The following is a 21,544-nucleotide window of genomic DNA, read 5'->3' as shown; positions in this document are numbered from 1 at the left end:
GTTTAGAGGTATATATTGGCCAACCGTCGGCAGGTAGTACTAGTGTAGCTGGGGCATCAGAGGTTATGGGGCGATGGCCGGAGAATGGGGTTAGGAAGGAGAGATAGATCCATCATGATTGAATGGCAGAGTAGACTTGATGGCCTAATGGCCTAATTCTACTCCTATCACTTCTCTGACCTTATCTTGGTTGGCATGGGCAAGTTGGGCCAAAGGGCCTGTTTCCACACTGTATGGCTACTTTTTTTATTTTACAAGAATATATTCTTATATCATTTAGTGATCTGCAGCAAACTCAAAGATGTAACCGCCTATGCCTCCACATATTTTCACATCCATCCATGTAGTAATCCCTGGGATGGCGGGACTGTCGTATGAGGAAAGATTGAAAAGACGAGGCTTGTATTCACTCAAGTTTAGAAGGATGCGAGGGGATCTTATAGAGACGTATAAAATTATAAAAGGACTGGACAAGCTAGATGCAGGAAAAATGTTCCCAATGTTGGGCGAGTCCAGAACCAGGGCCACACAGTCTAAGAATAAAGGGGAGGCCATTTAAAACTGAGGTGAGAAGGAACTTTTCCACCCAGAGAGTTGTGAATTTGTGGAGTTCTCTGCCACAGAGGGCAGTGGAGGCCAAATCACTGGATGGATGAGAGTTAGATAGAACTCTAGGGGCTAGTGGAATCAAGGGATATGGGGAGAAGGCAGGCACGGGTTACTGATTGTGGATGATCAGCCATGACCAACATGAATGACGGTGCTGGCTCGAAGGGCCGAATTGCCTCTTCTTGCACCTATATTCTCTGTTTCTATGTTTTTATGCTCACTTCAGTCGCTCAGCTGAATCCTTGGCCAACTGTTCCATATTTTCTGTTGCAATATTAGTGAAGTTGGACAAATCATTCCCACTGCAGTAGTAATCTCCGCTGCCTGCAAATAAAGAAAGAGTGTTGAAGTTATTTGGAATGATTTTCAGTATTTACCAGCTTAAAAAAATAAATGCTCAAAGCTAAGACGTGATCTTGTGTAAGAAGGAACTGCAGATAGACGCAAAATGCTGGAGTAACTCAGCGGGACAGGCAGCATCTCTGGAAACAGGCCCTTTGGCCCAACTTGCCCATGCCAACCAAGATAAGGTCAGAGAAGTGATAGGAGTAGAATTAAGCCATTAGGCCATCAAGTCTACTCTGCCATTCAATCATGATGGATCTATCTCTCCTTTCTGGGAGAGGTGGGACCAGTACAAACAGGACGGTCTGCACCTGGGCTGGAATGGAACCAATGTCCTAGGGGGAGTGTTTGCTAGTGCTGTCGGGGAGGATTTAAACTAATGTGGCAGGGGGATGGGAGCAGGAGCAGAGAGACAGAGGGGTGTAAAATGAGGGTAGAAGCAACAGGTAGCAAGGTGAAAAGTAAAAGTGGTAGGCAGACAAATCCAGGGCAAAAATCAAAAAGGGCCACTTTTCAACATAATTGTATAAGGGGTAAGAGAGTTGTAAAAACAAGCCTGAAGGCTTTGTGTCTCAATGCAAGGAGTATACGTAATAAGGTGGATGAATTAAATGTGGAGATAGTTATTAATGATTATGATATAGTTGGGATTACGGAGACATGGCTCCAGGGTGACCAAGGCTGGGAGCTCAACATCCAGGGATATTCTATATTCAGGCGGGATAGACAGAAAGGAAAAGGAGGTGGGGTAGCGTTACTGGTTAGAGAGGAGATTAAAGCAGTGGAAAGGAAGGACATTAGCTTGGAGGAAGTGGAATCGATATGGGTAGAGCTACGAAACAATAAGGGGCAGAAAACGCTAGTGGGAGTTGTGTACAGGCCACCTACCAGCAGTAGTGAGGTTGGGGATGGCATCAAACAGGAAATTAGAAATGCATGCACTAAAGGTGCAGCAGTTATAATGGGTGACTTCAATCTACATATAGATTGGGTGAACCAAACTGGCAGGGGTGCTGAGGAAGAGGATTTCTTGGAATGTTTGAGAGATGGTTTTTTAAACCAACATGTCGAGGAACCAACGAGAGAACAGGCCATTCTAGACTGGGTATTGTGTAATGAGGAAGGGTTAGTTAGCAGTCTTGTTGTGCGAGGCCCCTTGGGCAAGAGTGATCATAATATGGTAGAGTTCTTCATTAGGATGGAGAGTGACAAAGTCGCTACAGAAACAAGTGTTCTGAACTTAAAGAAAGGTAACTTTGAGGGTATGAGGCGTGAATTGTCCAAGATAGACTGGCGATTGATGCTGAAAGGGTTGACGGTGGACATGCAATGGAAGGCATTTAAAGGTCGCATGGATGAACTACAACAAGTGTTCATCCCAGTTTGGCAAAAGAACAAACCAGGAAAGGTAGTGCATCCGTGGCTAACAAGGGAAATCAAGGATAGTATTAAAACAAAAGATGAAGCATACAGATTAGCCAGAAAAAGTAGCATACCAGAGGACTGGGAGAAATTCAGAGTCCAGCAGAGGAGGACAAAGGGCTTAATTAGGAAAGGGAAAATAGACTATGAGGGAAAACTGGCAAGGAACATAAAAACAGACTGCAAAAGCTTTTATAGATATGTCAAGAGAAAAAGATTAGTTAAGGCAAATGTAGGTCCCTTGCAGTCAGAAACAGGTGAATTGATCATAGGGAACAAGGAGATGGCAGACCAATTGAACAAATACTTTGGTTCTGTCTTCACTAAGGAAGACATAAACCGTCTGCCGGAAATAGCGGGGGACCGGGGGTCTAATGAGATGGAGGAACTGAGGGAAATCCAGGTTAGTCGGGAAGTGGTGTTAGGTAAATTAAATGGATTAAAAGCAGATAAATCCCCAGGGCCAGATAGGCTGCATCCCAGAGTGCTTAAGGAAGTAGCCTCAGAAATAGTGGATGCATTAGTGATAATTTTTCAAAACTCTTTAGATTCTGGAGTAGTTCCTGAGGACTGGAGGGTAGCTAATGTAACCCCACTTTTTAAAAAGGGAAGGAGAGAGAAAACGGGGAATTATAGACCAGTTAGCCTAACATCGGTAGTGGGGAAAATGCTAGAGTCAGTTATTAAAGATGTGATAGCATCACATTTGGAAAGTGGTGAAATCATCGGACAAAGTCAGCATGGATTTACCAAAGGCAAATCATGTCGGACGAATCTTATAGAATTTATCGAGGATGTAACTAGTAGAGTGGATAAGGGAGAACCAGTCGATGTGTTATATCTGGACTTTCAGAAGGCCTTCGACAAGGTCCCACATAGGAGATTGGTGTACAAACTTAAAGCACACGGTATTGAGGGTTCAGTTTTGAGGTGGATAGAAAATTGGTTGGCGGACAGGAAGCAAAGAGTAGGAATAAACGGGTCCTTTTCGGAATGGCAGGCAGTGACTAGTGGGGTACCGCAAGGCTCAGTGCTGGGACCCCAGTTATTTACAGTGTATATTAATGATTTGGACGAGGGAATTGAATGCAACATCTCTAAGTTTGCGGATGACACGAAGCTGGGTGGCAGTGTTAGCTGCGAGGAGGATGCTAGGAGGCTGCAGAGTGACTTGGATAGATTAGGAGAGTGGGCAAATGCATGGCAGATGCAATATAATGTGGATAAATGTGAGGTTATCCACTTTGGCGGCAAGAACAGGAAAGCAGAGTATTACCTGAATGGTGACCGATTGGGAGAAGGGGAGATGCAACGTGACCTGGGTGTCATGGTGCACCAGTCATTGAAAGCAAGCATGCAGGTGCAGCAGGCAGTGAAGAAAGCGAATGGTATGTTGGCATTCATAGCAAGAGGATTTGAGTTTAGGAGCAGGGAGGTTCTGCTGCAGTTGTACAGGGCCTTGGTGAGACCGCACCTGGAGTATTGTGTGCAGTTTTGGTCTCCTAACCTGAGGAAAGACGTTCTTGCCTTAGAGGGAGTACAGAGAAGGTTCACCAGATTAATCCCTGGGATGGCGGGACTTGCATATGAGGAAAGACTGGATAGACTGGGCTTGTACTCGCTGGAATTTAGAAGACTGAGGGGGGATCTTATAGAAACATGTAAAATTCTTAAGGGGTTGGAGAGGCTAGATGCGGGAAGATTGTTCCTGATGTTGGGGGAGTCCAGAATCAGGGGTCACAGCTTAAGGATAAGGGGGAAGTCTTTTAGGACCGAGATGAGAAAACATTTCTTCACACAGAGAGTGGTGAGTCTGTGGAATTCTCTGCCACAGAAGATAGTTGAGGCCAGTTCATTGGCTATATTTAAGGGGGAGTTAGATGTGGCCCTTGTGGCTAAAGGGATCAGGGGGTATGGAGAGAAGGCATGTACAGGCTACTGAGCTGGATGATCAGCCATGATCATATTGAATGGCGGTGCAGGCTCGAAGGGCCGAATGGCCTACTCCTGCACCTATTTTCTATGTTTCTATGTTTCTATGAGAGAAGGAATGGGTGACGTTTCGGGTCGAGACCCTTCTTCAGACCCCATTCCTTCTCTCCAGAGATGCTGCCTGTCCCGCTGAGCTACTCCAGCTTTTTGTGTCTAAGATGTGATCTTTCCTGGCCAGTTTAATTTATGACATCCCAGTCTGGTCTCACCTTACCTCTCCCTAGAGATTTAGGTTTAATTTAGCATTATTGTTGTCACATGTACTGAGATACAGAGAAAGGCTTTGTAATGCATGCTGTCTAATCAGATAATACTATACATCAAGACAAACTCAAGTACATTAGGTAGAGCAAATGGGAAGATACAGAGAGCAGAATTTAGTTTTTAGCAATGTAGTGCATCAGTTCCTGAGACAAAGTGGACAGTATCCGAGCTTTATGGAAGCTTTGCCTTTACATCCATAGAAGGCTTTGGAGTCCAAGTCAGTAGATACACTTAAGGCAGAAATAGATAGATTCTTGATTAGTACGGGTGTCAGAAGTTATGGGGAGAAGGCAGGAGAATGTGGTGAGGTGGGATAGATCAGCCATGATTGAATGGCAGAGTAGACTTGATGGGACGAATGGCCTAATTCTGTTCCTATCCCTTGTGACCTTATGAACCGTTCAGAAGGCTGATAACAAGGGGTAGAAGCTGTTCCAGAGTTTGGTAGTTTTCACTTTCAAGCTGTATATCTGCCTCACAGTGCAAGAGACCCGGGTTTGATCCTGACCTCAGTCTCTGTCGGTGTGGGGTTTGCACGCTCTCCCTATGAGGGCGTGCAGCGTAGGTTCACCAGGTTAATTCCCGGGATGGCAGGACTGTTGAATGTTGAAAGACTGGAGCGACTGGGCTTCTATACACTGGAATTTAGAAGGATGAGAGAGGATCTTATTGAAACATGTAAGGTTATTAAGGGATTGGACACGCTAGAGGCAGGAAACATGTTCCCGATGTTGGGGGAGTCCAGAACCAAGGGGTGGGCCATTTAGAACGGAGATGAGGAAAAGCTTTTTCACTCAGAAAGTTGTGAATCTGTGGAACTCTCTGCCTCAGAAGGCAGTGGAGGCCAATTCTCTGGCTTTCAAGAGAGAGTCAGATAGAGCTCTTAAAGATAGTGGAGTCAAGGGATATAGGGAGAAGGCAGGAACGGGGTACTGATTGTGGATGATCAGCCATGATCACAGTGAATGGCGGTGCTGGCTCGAAGGGCCGAATGGACTACTCCTGCACCTATTGTCTATTGTCTATTGATCGGAAGCTCCCGTCAAGCCGTGGCCTGACTCGCCCGCCAGGCCATTCTTAACCCGTCCTATCCATGCACCTGTCCAAATGTGTTTTAAACGTTGTGATAGCACCTGCCTCATCTACCTGTCCAGAGGAGGTTTAAAAGAATGATCCCAGAAATGAGTAGGCTAACCTACGATGAGCATTTGTTGGCACTGGGCCTGCATTCGCTGGAGTTCAGAAGAATGAGGGGGGACCTCGTTGAAACATACAGAATAGTGAGAGGCTTGGATAGAGTGGATATGGAGAGGATGTTTCCACTAGTGGGAGAGTCTAAGACCAGAGTTCATAGTCTCAGAATTAAAGGATGTTCTTTTAGGAAGAAGATGAGAAGAACTTATTTTAGTCAGAGGGTGGTGAATCTGTGGAATTCTTTGCCACAGAAGGCTGTGGAGGCCAAGTCAGTGGATATTATTAAGGCAGTGATAGATAGATTCTTGATTAGTACCGGTGTCAGGGGTTATGGGGAGAAGGCAGGAGAATGGGGTTAGGAGGGAGAGATAGATCAGCCATGATTGAATGGTGGAGTAGACTTGATGGACCAAATGGGCTGATTCTGCTCCTATGACTTATGAACTTAGTCAAAATCAAAACTCATTATATAAAAGGTCACACTGCAAGTCTAAAACAGTTATAAATGTAACAGCTAGACCACCCATTCATGCTTAAACAACAATGTCTGTTAAAGGCACTGGGCATGTGGACATGGATAGGGATAGCTAAACTAATGTTTTCTCTGAGATGGTACTATTAATCAGTTGAATGGTGATCCATATTCAGTAATCCTTGCCTGTGTCCAGTTTAGTTTAGAGATACAGCACGTAACACTGCTCTTTGGCCCACCGAGTCCACGCCGACCATTGATCCACTGTTCACACTAGTTTTCTATGTTATCCCACTTTCTCATCCACTTCCTACACACTAGGGGCAATTAACCTACAAACCTGCACGTCTTTAGGATGTGGGAGGAAATCGGAGCACCCGGAGAAAACCCACGCGGTCACAGGGAGAACTTGCAAACTCCACACAGACAGCAGCCGAGGTCTGGATTGAAACCAGGTCTCTGGTGCTGTTTATAAGTTCTAGGAGCAGAATTAGGCCATTCGGCCCACCAAGTCTACTCTGCCATTCAATCATGGTTGATCTATCTCCCCCTCTCAACCCCATTCCCCTGCCTTCTCCCCATAACCCCGGACACCCGTACTAATCAAGAATCAGTCATTCTCCGCCGTAAAAATTATCCATTGACTTGGCCTCCACAGCATTCTGTGAGACAGCAGCTCTACCAGCTGTGTCAATGTGCTGCACTCTGTCAAAGTTTATGATCTTTATTTTTAGCTGACAGCAGTTTATTGAATAGAAATTAAATCAGCGTTAAATAATGAAAAATGAGTGGATATATCCTGGAAAAACTGCCTCCATTATTGTCACACAATGAACTCAGGGGCTGTGATATGTCAGCAATGTGGAGACTTAATGTAAAGTGAATCGGTGCTTATGACGTTAAGTTGCTTATCCATGTATTACAGTATTTGTCACAGTTTTGACAAGCAAATCATCAAATCTGAAGGATGTCCATTTAGAGCTGCTGAGGAATTAGTTCTGGGAGAAGCTGATTTAAAGTGTCGAGGGAAGTCAATTATACCATAATTTTGTTTAATCGGTTTCATTCATGGCATCTCGTGCCAATTACTTTAAAATGTATTGCACCTCCTCTGTCTCCGATGAAATGCCTTTTTATTGATGTGCTTGGAAAGAAATGAATAGTACAGGTTATTGATTAGTACGTAATTCTCGACTAATACAGGTGTCAGAGGTTAAGGGGAGAAGGCAGGAGAATGTGGTTAGGAGGGAGGGAGGGAGAGATAGAACAGCCATGATTGAATGGCGGGGCAGACTCGATGGGCCGATCGGCCTAATTCTGCTCCGATCACCTATGATCTTCATGAGCTTATGAATGGAGAATCTACAAAAGGTGTGATGTAATTAAAGTAAAGGGGGAGAGGTGATGTAAATGTAATGTAAATGTCAGTGCCCCCTTGAGGCCAAGAGCAGAAGCTGGCCAATGGGCTTGTGCCTTGTGACTGAGGTCAGGTGACCTTCTAGGGCCAATGGGCTTGTGCCTTGTGACTGAGGTCAGGTGACCTTCTAGAAGTTTCCTGGTGAAGGATCAGTAATAAAATCATCTTACAAGATGTCGGGCGTATATTCATTGTGCTAGCCACAACAGGGTCTTACTGAGGACATTACAAAAGGGAAGTAAAGCAGATTTGGTTCACAGGTCCTGCTGCCGGTTCACCCGCACTTACAGGCTCCAGAGGTTGAGGGCCATTGAGAAGGAAGGGGGACCAGGCCGGGGAGGGGAGGGCCCATTAAGATGGAAGGGGAGACCCCACGGGCTGCACGCCAAGAATGAAGGGGCGTGCAGCGTAAGTTCACCAGGTTAATTCCCGGAATGGCGGGACTATCATATGTTGAAAGAATGAAGCGACTGGGCTTGTATACACTGGAATTTAGAAGGATGAGAGGGAATCTTATTGAAACATATAAGATTATTAAGGGATTGGACACACTAGAGGCAGGAAACATGTCCCCAATATTGGGGAAGTCCAGAACCAAGGGGCCACAGTTTAAGAATAAGGGGTAGGCCATTTAGAACGGAGATGAGGAAAAACTTTTTCACCCAGAGATTTGTGAATCTGTGGAATTTTCTGCCTCAGAGGGCAGTGGAGGCCAATTCTCTGGATGCTTTCAAGAGAGAGCTAGATAGAGCTCTTAAAGATAGCGGAGTCAGGGGGTATGGGGAGAAGGCAGGAACGGGGTACTGATTGAGAATGATCAGCCATGATCACAGTGAATGGCGGTGTTGGCGCGAAGGGCCGAATGGACTACTCCTGCACCTATTGTCTATTGACATGGCGAGGGAGGAGGGTGGGTGCCAAGAACAAAGGGAGACCCGGCAGGTTGGGGGTATGGGGAACTGCTGCTAAGTGTAGCAGCGGCAGACAGTAGATAGGGTTGTTCGATGACCTTTGTAACTTTGTCGGCGCCATAATGTGGCGACACTTGTGTACTGCCTCGGTGAGGTCAGGTGTATGATTTTACCAGCTTGTCTGCAGAACAAACCATTTCACTGAACCTGGGTGCATGTGACAATAAAATATAATTGAAAGATTGGAGAGACTGGGCTTGTATTCACTGGAGTTTAGAAGGATGAGAGGGGATCTTATAGAGACGTATAAAATTATAAAAGGATTGGACAAGCTAGATGCAGGAAACATGTTCCCAATGTTGGGCGAGTCCAGAACCAGGGGCCACAGTCGAAGGATAAAGGGGAGGCCATTTAAAACTGAGGTGAGAAGAAGAAACTTTTTCACCCAGAGAGTTGTCAATTTGTGGAATTTTCTGCCACAGGAGGCAGCGGAGGCCGATTCACTGGATGAATTTAAAAGAGAGGTCGATCGAGCTCTAGGGGCTAGCGGAATCAAGGGGTAATGGGGAGAAGGCAGGCACGGGTTACTGATTGTGGATGATCATCAATGATCACAATGAACGGTGGTGCTGGCTCGAAGGGCCGAATGGCCTCCTCCTGCACCTATTTTCGATATTTGTAATCAATCAAGGCTTCAGTGTGGTGCAAACGCACAGTGAAACTCTTTTCTTACAAACAGTCGTCGAGTGTGGCCATACCCAAGCACATCCCCGATTAGTAAACTGTACAGAAATAGTCTCCTGATGCTGCATGCAAAAGGCGCCATGTTGTCTTGGACAACTGTAACGTAACCTCCCAACTTCTATACTCTGTGGCTGATCTATCTTTCCCTCTCAACCACTTTCTCCTGCCTTCCCCCTCCCGTAATCTCTGACACCTTTACTAATACCTCATGCTCACTCTTTAGTGTACAGGACGTAATGTATTCAAGTACCACACAAGGTTGCAAACACACTGTCTAGGCTCTACATTTCAGTGCATCGTACGGACTGTTCCCAGGAACGCATTCAGAGACTGACATCGAGTGTTGCTGGAAGGTCATCAACTCGGTGAAAGACGCTCTTTGGTCTGCCCGAGATTTGTTGGCCTCCCAGCGGAGCGAGCTGTCCGTCAGCGAATGTTGCCGACTGGCCCGCTGCAGACTGCAGGAGTACGTGCTGATGGACGCACTGAAGCTCAGTGCAGCCAACGCCAAGGCTCTGTGGGGGTGGACCACATTCTAGGGTCCTTCCGCTGCTGGACATGGGGGGCAGGGTGTGGTGGAGACGCCCCTCAAAATGAGGGAAGGAATTCCACGCCAGTGGGCCACATGAGTGGCAGGGGTGGGGGGTAATTTTGTGTAATTGGTGTATTGAATATCGGTATTGAATGTATATAGCCTCCGAGAATGTCGGATGGAATTTTGGAAGGAACATGTTTTGTATATATTTATTTCTCGAATAAAGTATAATTTGATTTTTTTTTTAAAGTACTGTATATGCAGGTGGGACTAATGTAGACGGGGCATGTTGGTCGGCATAGGCAAGTTGGGTTGAAGACCTGTTTCCATGTTGTATGACTCTAGGACTGAATGGTGGAGTAATTCTGCTCCAATGTCTTATGGTATATAATCAGTTACTTCTAGCGCCAAACTCACAACGTAACCCTCATCACTAGATTACCTGGTTGCTCTAAAACCTATTTGTGAGAACTTTGAGTATTTAATTGGCTACTATAGTTCCTCCACTTAGACGTTGACCATGCTTCATTGGCCATTGCTATGAAAGGTGCAGGACATAGAGAAGACTTTGTTTCCTATTACTATTAATGATTGCATTAATTACTGCAGTGAAGAAAGCTAATGGCGGCTCGGCCGCGGGGCCTTCTATCGCCCGGTGCGGAGCGGCCGTGGGACTGAACAGCGCCCGGCGCGGCTCGGCCGCGGGACTTTGCATCGCCCGGTGCGCCTCGGCCGCGTGGACTTTCCATCTCCTTGCGGGGGCTGTGCGGGTCGGTCGCCTCGGTAGGGGTCGAGTTGTCTGTACGTGGGAGGGGCATGGGGGAAGAGAGAGGGGAAGTTTTTGGCCTCCATCACAGTGAGGGGGTGTTTGGAGTCACTGATGGATGTTTGTGTTGGGGTTGTGTCTTGTGTTTTTGTACTGCTGGCTAAGTAATCTCGTTCTGAACGAATGACAAATAAAGCTATTTTGGATTTTTTTTTGGCATGTTGGCCTTCATAACGAGAGGCTTTGAGTATCGGAGTAAAGAGGTCCTTCTGCAGTTGTACAGGGTCCTGGTGAGACCACATCTGGAGTATTGTGTCCTTCCTATTGAGGCAGTGCACCGTAGGTTCACGAGATTAATCCCCGGGATGGCGGGACTGTCATACGAGGAAAGATTGGAAAGGCTGGGCTTGTATTCACTGGAGTTTAGAAGGATGAGAGGGGATCTTATAGAGTCGTACAAAATTATAATAGGACTGGACAAGCTAGATGCAGGAAAAATGTTCCCAATGTTGGGCGAGTCCAGAACCAGGGTCCACAGTCTTAGAATAAAGGGGAGGCCAATTAAAACTGACGTGAGAAGAAACTTTTTCACCCAAAGAGTTGTGAATCTGTGGAATTCTCTGCCACAGAGGGCAGTGGAGGCCAATTCACTGGATGAATTTAAAAGAGAGTTAGATAAAGCTCTTGGGGCTAGTGGAATCAAGGGATATGGGGAGAAGGCAGGCACTGGTTACTGATTGTGGATGATCAGTGCTGCGCCACCGTGCTCTGCAATCTTTCTTGCTGCAAAATCAACTGTAAACATGCTCACTGGCACGTGAGAAAATGATATAAGACATAAATTTGAACAACCTGTCATTACAGTTAGTGTAGAGTCATCCTTTGCAGCTTGCTCGAGTGCCTCCATGATTTCCTTGTACATCTATATGAAAGAAAGAAATGAAAATTGTTCAGTTCCTGTCCTTAATGTAGGTAAAATGTGTAGGAAGGAACTGCAGCTGCTGGTTTACACCAAAGTCCGAAGATGGGTCTCGACACGAAACGTCACCTATCCATGTTCTCCAGAGATGCTGCCTGACCCGCTGAGTTACTCCAGCACTCTGTGAAACGTCACCTATCCATGTTCTCCACAGATGCTGCCTGACCCGCTGAGTTACTCCAGCACTCTGTGAAACGTCACCTATCCATGTTCTCCACAGATGCTGCCTGACCCGCTGATTTTACTAGTGTAGGAAAATAACTGCAGATGCTGGTACAAATCGAAGGTATCAGAAAACGCTGGAGTGACTCAGCAGGTCAGGCAGCATCTCAGGAGAGGAATGTGTGACGTTTCGGGTCTGAAGAAGGGTCTCGACCTGAAACGTCACACATTCCCTCTCTCCTGAGATGTTGCCTGACCCACTGAGTTACTCCAGCATTTTGTGATACCGCTGATTTATTAAGGTATTTTGTGTCTATTTTGATGTAGGTAAGTTGTCCAAGCTTCACTGCTGTGCTGCTATGTGCTCAAGATGCCCACTTTGTGGACAGTTATCTTGGTCTTGATCGTGAGCTTCCTGATCTCCCATGTCCGCTTGATTAGCCGCCCGAAGGTGGTTGCTGCCTTTCCTGTACATTCATTGATTTCCTCATCCAGAGGGACACTATCAGTGGCCGTAGACCTTACCTTCTCTCCTGAGATCTGCCTGACCTGCTGAGTTACTCCAGCATTTTGTGAAATAAACCTTAGGTAGGTGAATTTGTTGACAGTTTCCACCAGGGTGGTGTTTAGGGTAATTTCCAGAGAGGAGTGGAGGGCAAACAAACATGCTTGCAACAAATACCTATCGACAATCAGCATAAAGACGACTGTTGTCATGGGTCGTCGGTGTAAACCAGCATCTGCAGTTCCTTCCTACACATTATTCCCTTTACCACGTATCTGTAAACTGCAGATGGCTCAATTGTAATCATATATTGTCTTTCCGCTGACTGGTTAGTGCGCAACAAAAGCTTTTTTTATCTATACCGTGACATGTGACAATAAACTAAACTAAACTCCTTGTCTTCAGAAGCCCATGATGGAATCCAATGTATTCTGGTGTCTTATAGAGTCTGATAGTCACATAGCACAGAAACAGACCTTTTAGTCCACCATATCCATGGCAAATGCCGATCCATACCAATGCTGCTTACCTGTACTAGACCTGTAGACCTATTGTGTCTTGCTTCTCCGTGGATTGTCACCGTGTGGTGGTGGAGAAGCTTGTGTGGTCCTGAGATCCTGAGAGCGATGCCGTCTGGAGCTACGCTCCTGGTAGGGTCACCCATGGGGGTACGGTCGAGGGGGAGGTCCCTGACAAAGAGCAATCCAACCAAGACCTCAACGGTGGAACAGGCGGAGGGAGGGTGATGGCTGACTTTAGTGGAGCGTCCCAATGGCTGGAAAGGCAGATGGATGAAGGCTGCGGCAGGAAAGGGTCCCCGGTCGTCTTGGACTCCGTGCCACTGGATCCTGACCCAGATCAGTCAAGGACAGTGTGGTGGCTGTCTGTGCACCAGTCTCCCCACGTTAAACAAAGACATGCACACGCGTCCTCCCTATGGATAGGACAGTCACACTCGCTTCCAGTGACCGCCAATGATGAATGAATGAATGAATAAGTTTATTGGCCAAGTATGCATAAACAAGGAATGTGCCTTGGTGCTCCGCTCACAAATGACAACACAAGCATACAGTTAATAACTAAGAATAAAGCATAACCACATTAAAATAATAAGGATACACCATTACAGTCTAAACATGTGGGTGAAAATAAACCAGAGCAAAAAAGAGACTACAGACTTTGGTTATTGAGTAGAACTATCACTCGTGGAAAAAAGCTGTTTTTATGTCTGGCTGTGGCTGCTTTGACAGTCCGGAGTCGCCTTCCAGAGGGAAGTGCTTCGAAGAGTTTGTGGCCAGGGTGAGAGGGGTCAGAGATGATCTTGCCCGCTCGCTTCCTGGCCCTTGCAGTGTACAGTTCGTCAATGGGGGGAAGGTTGCAGCCAACAGATGATGATTGTGCCTTGGCAATTCATTGTATGGCACGTTATTTGTCACGTGTACCGAGGCGCAGTGAAATTCATTTTTGTGCACAGTTCAGCACAAATATCACTATTTTCAAAGTTGGGGCACAATTTTCTGCCAGCTACAATATATTCATTCGACACCAAAATACGCATCTTTAACTCAAATGTGAAGCAGGTGATGCTGTGTGGATCAGAGACATGGAAAACAACAAAACACACAACAAACAGGCTGCGAACATTCACTAACACCTGCCTCAGGAGAATACTAAACATCTGGTGGAGAGACAAAGTAAGCAATGTGGACCTGTGGAAAAGAACAAGTCAGGAGAACATAGAGTTGGATTGGACACACCCTCATTAACCCATGTTACAACAGGTAGGAAGGCTACAACAGGTTACCGATCTTAAATACATTAAAACGGTTTCATGAGAGCAAAAATGAAACAAATGCCCAACTGGAAAGGTTTGTGGATAATTTAGTGTCTGAACATCCAACTGAATATTAGCTGAAACGTTAATTAAAACCGAACCAGAGCTTTTCAAATGCATTTTGGCTACATTTTGCAGACTTTGCATAAAGTGTCACTCATGATTAAGCATCTCTTAATGACATTTTTTAATGAGATTATTACTCTGTGAAATCCCTGGTCTTTCTTTGATGAACTGAACCCAGCCTGTCTGTGATGTGGTTTCCATTTCATGCGAAGATCAATAAGGAACAAGATGATATGTATAGTCAGAGAGAAATAGTTCCATTTTGTTTATTATTTATTATTATTATTGTCACGTGTACCAAGGTACAGTGAAAACCTTTTGCTTACATGCTATCCAGTTAGTGGAGAGACTCACTGTTGCAGCACGGTGGCGCAGCGGTAGAGTTGCTGCCTTACAGCGAATGCAGCGCCGGAGACCCGGGTTACATCCCGACTACGGGTGCTGTCTGTACGGAGTTTGTATGTTCTCCCCGTGACCTGCGTGGGTTTTCTCCGAGATTTTCGGTTTCCTCCCACACTCCAAAGACGTACAGGTTTGTAGGGTATTGGCTTGGTAAATGTAAAAAAATTGTCCCTAATGTGTGTATGATAACGTTAATGTGGGGGGAATGCTGGTCGGCACGGACCCGGTGGGCCGAAGGGCCTGTTTCCGTGCTGTATCTCAGAACTGAACTATACATGATTACAATCAAGCTGTGCGGAGTGACCAGACTGCTCACCATTGACTCCATCTACACTTCATGCTGCCTTGGAAAGACAGCCAGCTAAGCCTCCTTTATTAATATAATCACACGATTACTTTAGATAGACACAAAAAGCTGGAGTAACTCAACGGGTCAGACAGCATCTCTGGAGAAAAGGAATAGATGACGGTTCTTCAAACGCCTTCAGACGTCTCGATCCGAAACGTCACCGAAACGTCGATCTTCGGTTTAAATCAGCATCTGCACTTTCTTCCTATACGATTACTTTAGTTTAGTTAAGTTTAGTTTATTGTCACATGTACCGAGGTACAGCGACAAGCTTTTGGTTATGCGTGCTTACCAGTCAGCGGAAAACCAGCACACAAAGAGTCGCCTGGCTTGGATCACAGCTCTCGGTCAGCTCTATTCGCTGTGCTGCTTGATAAACCCTAATATAAATTAACAACAATGGCTAGATAAATCTGTTTCCCTGGCAACTGTCCAAAATAATCAACTTGGGCTTCATATTTGGAGAGACACGGAATTGCAGATGCTGGAATCTTGAGTGAAACAAAGTGCTGGAAGAACTCAGCGGGTCAGGCAGCATATGTGGAGGGAATGGACAGGCGACGTTTCGGGTCGGGACCCTTCTTCAGACTGAATGTAGCAGTGGGGAGAAAGCTGGAAAAGAGAGGTGGAGGTGGGACAAGGCCTGGCGAGTGATAGGTGGATACAGGTGAGAAAGGTTTGAATGGTAGATGGATGGAGTAAATAACAAAGTCTTTCTTTCCTGTGCATGAGACTATTCAGGATTACAATCAAGCCGTCCACTGTGTACAGATAAAGAGTACAACATTTAGTGCAAAGTAAAGTCCATTTAAAGATCGAACAATGGTCACCAATCAGGTGATTGGAAGGTCAGGGCCGCTTGCTAGTTGGTGATAGGATGGTTCAGTTGCCTGATAACAGCTGGGAAGCAACTGTTCCTGAATCTGGAGGTGTGCGTTTTCACACTTCTGTATCTCTTGCCCGATGGGAGAGGAGGGTGCGACTGGTCTTTGATTATGCTGCTGGCCTTATCGAGGCAGCAATTTACAGTTTCTCTCCCCCCCCCCCCCAAATTGGTCTGAAGAAGGGCCCCGACCCAAAATGTCACCTGTCCATGTTCTCCAGAGATACTGCTTGACCCCCGCTGAGTTACTCCAGCACTCTGTGAAACGTCACCTATCCATGTTCTCCACCGATGCTGCCTGACCCGCTGAGTTACTCCAGCACTCTGTGAAACGTCACCTATCCATGTTGTCCAGAGATGCTGCCTGACCTGCTGAGTTACTCCAGCACTCTGTGAAACGTCACCTATCCATGTTCTCCACAGATGCTGCCTGACCCACTGAGTTACTCCAGCAATTATGTCTTTTTTGTAAACCAGCATCTTCAGTTCCTTGCATCCTTGGGTTGTAAGCTACCCAAGCAAAATATGTTCCTCCTACGTTTTACATTTTAACTCCCCTTCCGTTCCCACACTGACCTATCTGTCCTGGGCCTCCTCCACAGTCAGAGTGAGGTCACAAGCACAAATTGGAGGAACAGATCCTCATATTCTGCTTGGGCAGTTTACAACTCAGCGGTATGAATATTGATTTCTCTCATTTCAAGTAACCTTTGCATTCCCTCTCTCTCCACCCCTCCCCCACCTTAGTTGTGAGTGGGCAGATGCATGGCAGATGCAGTATGATTTGGATAAATGTGAGGTTATCCACTTTGGTGGCAAGTACAGGAAAGCAGATTATTATCTGAATGGTGTCAGATTAGGAAAAGGGGAGGTGCAAGGAGAGCTGGGTGTCCTTGTACATCCATCACTGAAAGTAAGCATGCAGGTACAGCAGGCACTGAAGAAAGCTAATGGCATGTTGGCCTTCACTTCAAGAGAGGATTTGAGTTTAGGAGCAAGGAGGTCCTACTGCAGTTGCGCAGGGCCCCGGTGAGACCGCACCTGGAGTATTGTGTGCAATTTTGGTCTCCTAATTTGAGGAAGGACATTATTGCTATTGACAGAGTGCAGTGTAGGTTCACCTGGTTAATTCCCGGGATTGCGGGACTGACATATGATGGGTCGACTGGGCTTGTATTCACTGGAAGTTAGAAGGATGAGAGGGGATCTTATGAAAACATATAAAATTCTTAAAGGATTGGACAGGCTAGATGCAGGAAAAATGTTGCCGATGTTGGGGGAGTCCAGAACTAAACCGCTGCGCCACCGTGCCTCCGTCAATCTCATGTAAGTTATTCCGACGGTGGTTGATGTGGGAAAATAAGTCACAGTTTAAGAACACAGGGTAGGCCATTTGGGACTGAGATGAGGAAAGACGTCTTCACCCAGAGAGTTGTGAATCTGTGGAATTCTCTACCACAGAAGGCAGTGGAGGCCAATTCACTGGATGTATTCCAACGAGAGTTAGATTTAGCTCTTAGGACTAAAGGAATCAAGGGATATGGGGAAAATGCAGGATCGGGGTACTGATTTTGGATGATCAGCCATGATCATATTGAATGGCGGTGCTGGTTCGAAGGGCCGAATGGCCTACACCTGCACCTATTTTTTTGTGTTCTACATTTCTATGTTCTAACCTAAATCCAGGAAAATCAGGGACCTTCTTGTAATCGATAAGTTAATGTTTTTGCAGATAGTGTAGATGGTTGTGAAAGATTGCAGCAGGATCTGGATCGATTGGCCAGGTGGGCCAAGGAATGGTTGATGGAATTTAATACAGAGAAGTGTGAGGTGTATATTTTGGGTCGTCGAACAAGGGCAGAACCTACACAGTAAATGGTAGGCCTCTCAGTAGTGTTGTAGAGCAGAGGGATCTAGGAGTACAAGTGCATGGTTCCTTGAAGGTCAAATCACATGTAGATAAGGCGGTCAAAAAGGCTTTTGGCACTTTGGCCTTCATCAGTCAGAGTATTAAGTATAGAAGTTGGGAGGTCATATTGCAGTTGTATAAGATGTTGGTGAGACCGCATTTAGAATATTGTGTTCAGTTCTGGGCACCACGTTGTAGGAAAGATATTGTTCAGCTTGAAAGGGTTTTGAAAAGATTTACGAGGATGTTGCCAGGACTAGAGGGTGTGAGCTACAGGGAGAGGTTGACTAGGCTGGGTCTCTATTCCATGGAGCGCAGGAGGATGAGGGAAAATGCAGGATCGGGGTACTGATTTTGGATGATCAGCCATGATCATATTGAATGGCGGTGCTGGCTCGAAGGACCGAATCGCCTACTCCTGCACCTATTTTCTATGTTTCTATGTCATGCCAGTTCCAAGGATCGCATCCATACATCCCTTCGTTATCACCTCTTTCACACCCAATAATGATCATTGTGGGCCCAATCTTTCCTTGGTCATTGGTGCCGGCTTTGAACCTATCATACCTCTAGTTTCCCTCCCCCCTGACTCGCAGTCTGAAGAAGAATTTTGACCAGAAACGTCACCTATCCATGTTCTCCAGAGATGTTGCCTGACCTGCTGAGTTACTCCAGCACTCTGTGAAATGTCACCTATCCATGTTCTCCAGAGATGCTGCCTGACCCGCTGCCTGACTCGCTGAGTTACTCCAGCACTCTGTGAAACGTCACCTATCCATGTTCTCCAGAGATGCCGCTGAGTTACTCCAGCACTGTTGTTTTGTTTGAAAACCAGCATCTGCAGTGCCGTGTATCCTTAAAGTGTGTCCAAACCAATCCAAGTTCAGTTTGTTACTTTCAGTAAAACACCATATATCTGTGACAGAAATTCAATAAACCAATCTATCTTACCAAAATTGAAATGGCATTCTTTCTGGCTGGTCTGTTTAGCGTGATAGTGGTGATGTTGTTGTCAGTCGTGATGATCAGTGTCTGGAATGTCGGCTTCCCATCCTCTGTGGTAGCGGCACTGCTCTGCGGGGGAGCATCAGCAGAGACCAGTGCTTCAATGAGATCCACGTACTTCTGCTTGGCTTCCTCCTGCCCAGGGAGAACAGTTTAGTGCTTGACCAGCTTATTTTCCCACACCAACCACCGTCGGAATAACTTACATGAGATTGAGGGAGGCACGGTGGCGCAGCGGTTTAGTTGCTGCCTCACAGCACCAAGGACCCGGGTTCAATGCTGACCACGGGTGCTGTCTGTGCGGAGTTTGCACGTTCTCCCTGCGACCGGGTTGGTTTCCTCCAGTTTCCTCCCACATTCCAAAGACATTCCAAAGGCTGTAACTTGGTACATGTGATAATAAAGGAACCATTGAACCAATGATGAACAGCTTTAGACTATAGACGTTAGAGTTACGGTGCGGAAACAGGCCCTTCGGCCCACTGATTCCGCGCCGACTTGCAATCACCAGGTTCACTAGCACTATCCTTCACACGAGGGACAATTTCAATTTTTTTTTACCAAAGACAATTAACCTACAAACCTCTACGTCTTTGGAGTGTGGGAGGAAACCGGAGCACTGGAGAAAACCCACACAATCACAGGGAGAACGTACAAACTCTGTGCAGACGTCATCCTTAGTCAGGATCAAACCCAGATCTCTGGCGCTGTAGGGCAGCACTATACTGCTGCGCCACCGTGCCGCCCTGAATTTTTGAAGCATTACCTTAAACCTCTCAGTAAACTAGAACAATCATTTAAACATTAATGACAGGTTATCAACATTAAATCAGCTTCGGTCTCCACAGATGCTGCCTGGTCTGCTCAATATTTCCTGCATTCTCTTTTATTGCAATCTTTTATTGGTGAGACTGCACCTGGAGTATTGTGTGCAACTTTGGTCTCCTAATTTGAGGAAGGACATTATTGCTATTGAGGAAGTGCAGCGTAGATTCACCAGGTTAATTCCCGGGACGGCGGGACTGACATATGATGAAAGAATGGGTTGACTGGGCTTGTATTCACTGGAATTTAGAAGGATGAGAGGGGATCTAATAGAAACATATACAATTCTTAAAGGATTGGACAGGCTAGATGCAGGAAACATGTACCCGATGTGGGACATGGGGTCACAGTTTAAGAATAAGGGGTTGGCCATTTAGGACTGAGATGAGGAAAATCTTTTTCACCCAGAGAGTTGCGAATCTGTGGAATTCTCTGCCACAGAAGGCAGTGGAGGCCAATTCACTGGATGTTTTCAAGAGAGAGTTAGATTTTGCTCTTAGGGCTAAAGGAATCAAGGGATATGGGGAGAAAGCAGGAACGGGGTACCGATTTTAGATGATCACAGTGATCATCACAGTGGCGCAGCGGTAGAGTTGTTGCCATACAGCGCCAGAGACCCGGGTTTGATCCTGACTCCGGGTGTTGTCTGTGCGGAGTTTGTATGTTCTCCCTGTGACCGACTGCATGGGTTTTCTCCGGGTGCTCCAGTTTCTTCCCACACTCCAAATACGTGCGGGTTTGTAGATTAATTGACTTTTGTAAATTGTCCCTAAGTGTCCAGGATAGAACTAGAGTGTGGGTGAACGTGGTCGGCGCGGGCTCGGCGGGCTGAAGGGTCTGTTTCCATGCTGTATCTTTAAGCTAAAATGACTCCCCTCTATCTCAACAAAGATGTTTTTGTGACTTGTTGGTACGTGGCTGTATCACGACACGTAAATGGAGAATGCATTCGAGATATTACACCACCTGTAAGGCTAACATTACGAATGCAGCAATGTGGGTTTTATTGCAGGAGTGTAAAAGCTCCAGCTCGGATTATTCCTGGGGCATCCTGTTGTCAGTATGGAAGCGTGGTTTATGGCTGATCGTATCCTCTGATATCAGCAACTGGCCTCAAAGCTTTGAAGTGTTAAGAAGAACATCTTGCCATATGGACTGCCCTTTGTTCCCAAGAAAGAAGAGGTCACGATGGACACGACGGACACGGAGGTCCCGAAAGACACATAAAGATTTATAGGGCGTTGTAAACTTGCCATATAAGGCAGTGATGGAAAAATACTGGCACATGTATTACGGGTATAAAAGGTGTGTAAATGCTAGCTTTCGGAGAGAGAGACTACACTGGCTAACTGAGCGTTTCTAAACGCTTCGGTTTCTAGACTCTCTCTCACCTGGGTGAGTAGAATAAAGAGGTTAAACGAATTCGGTTGTCTGACTATTCTGTTCATAGGGCACGAACTACAACACACCCAGACGTGAAATAGTTGTCTGGCACTGGTTATTTTTATACAACCAGTTGTAGGGAGAATGCTTTGATACTTTTTCAACAGATCTAACTAAGCGTTTGTAAATGATTGCAGCTTAGCATCATTTGTAGAATCTAGGGGTTCCATCTTTTCTAGCCTGGCTTTAAATAGCTTCACAGCTTTGTATGTCTGTATGAACCTTTATGCCAGACATACAAAACTGTGAAGCTATTTAGCGCCAGGCTAGAAAAGTTGAATGGCCAATAGACGTGTGAGAGAAAAGGGAGAGCACAGTCCAGGCTGCTGAGGTGTTGCAAACATTGCGGATGGCAATCTACGAGGCTGAAATAGGAAATAGGATTGGTGAACAGTCTCTAGTCAGCGACGACAGCCAGTGCACGGCAGCCAGAACACTGCAGCCAGAGCACGACAGGCAGTGCACGACAGCCAGTGCACGACAGGCAGTGCACAGCAGCCAGCGCACTGCA

The 21,544-nt window shown here is 46.1% G+C and overlaps 1 protein-coding gene across 1 annotated transcript in view; it reads right to left on the bottom strand.

The window, feature by feature from the left end:
* Positions 1 to 21,544, bottom strand: part of eci2 (enoyl-CoA delta isomerase 2) — a 68,343-nt gene that overhangs the window by 11,702 nt on the left and 35,097 nt on the right. The window contains exons 4-6 of the mRNA XM_078413895.1: positions 18,712 to 18,900; positions 11,524 to 11,593; positions 831 to 933 (exon numbers count right to left, since the gene is read on the bottom strand). Of these exons, the coding sequence (XP_078270021.1) occupies positions 831 to 933; positions 11,524 to 11,593; positions 18,712 to 18,900 (362 nt within the window). The remainder of the gene's footprint in view (positions 1 to 830; positions 934 to 11,523; positions 11,594 to 18,711; positions 18,901 to 21,544) is intronic.

Source organism: Rhinoraja longicauda, chromosome 2 (assembly GCF_053455715.1).
Source record: "Rhinoraja longicauda isolate Sanriku21f chromosome 2, sRhiLon1.1, whole genome shotgun sequence".
Taxonomy (NCBI): domain Eukaryota; kingdom Metazoa; phylum Chordata; class Chondrichthyes; order Rajiformes; family Arhynchobatidae; genus Rhinoraja; species Rhinoraja longicauda.
The sequence above is the reverse complement of the archived record's forward strand: the minus strand, read 5'-3'. Positions and strand labels throughout refer to the sequence as shown.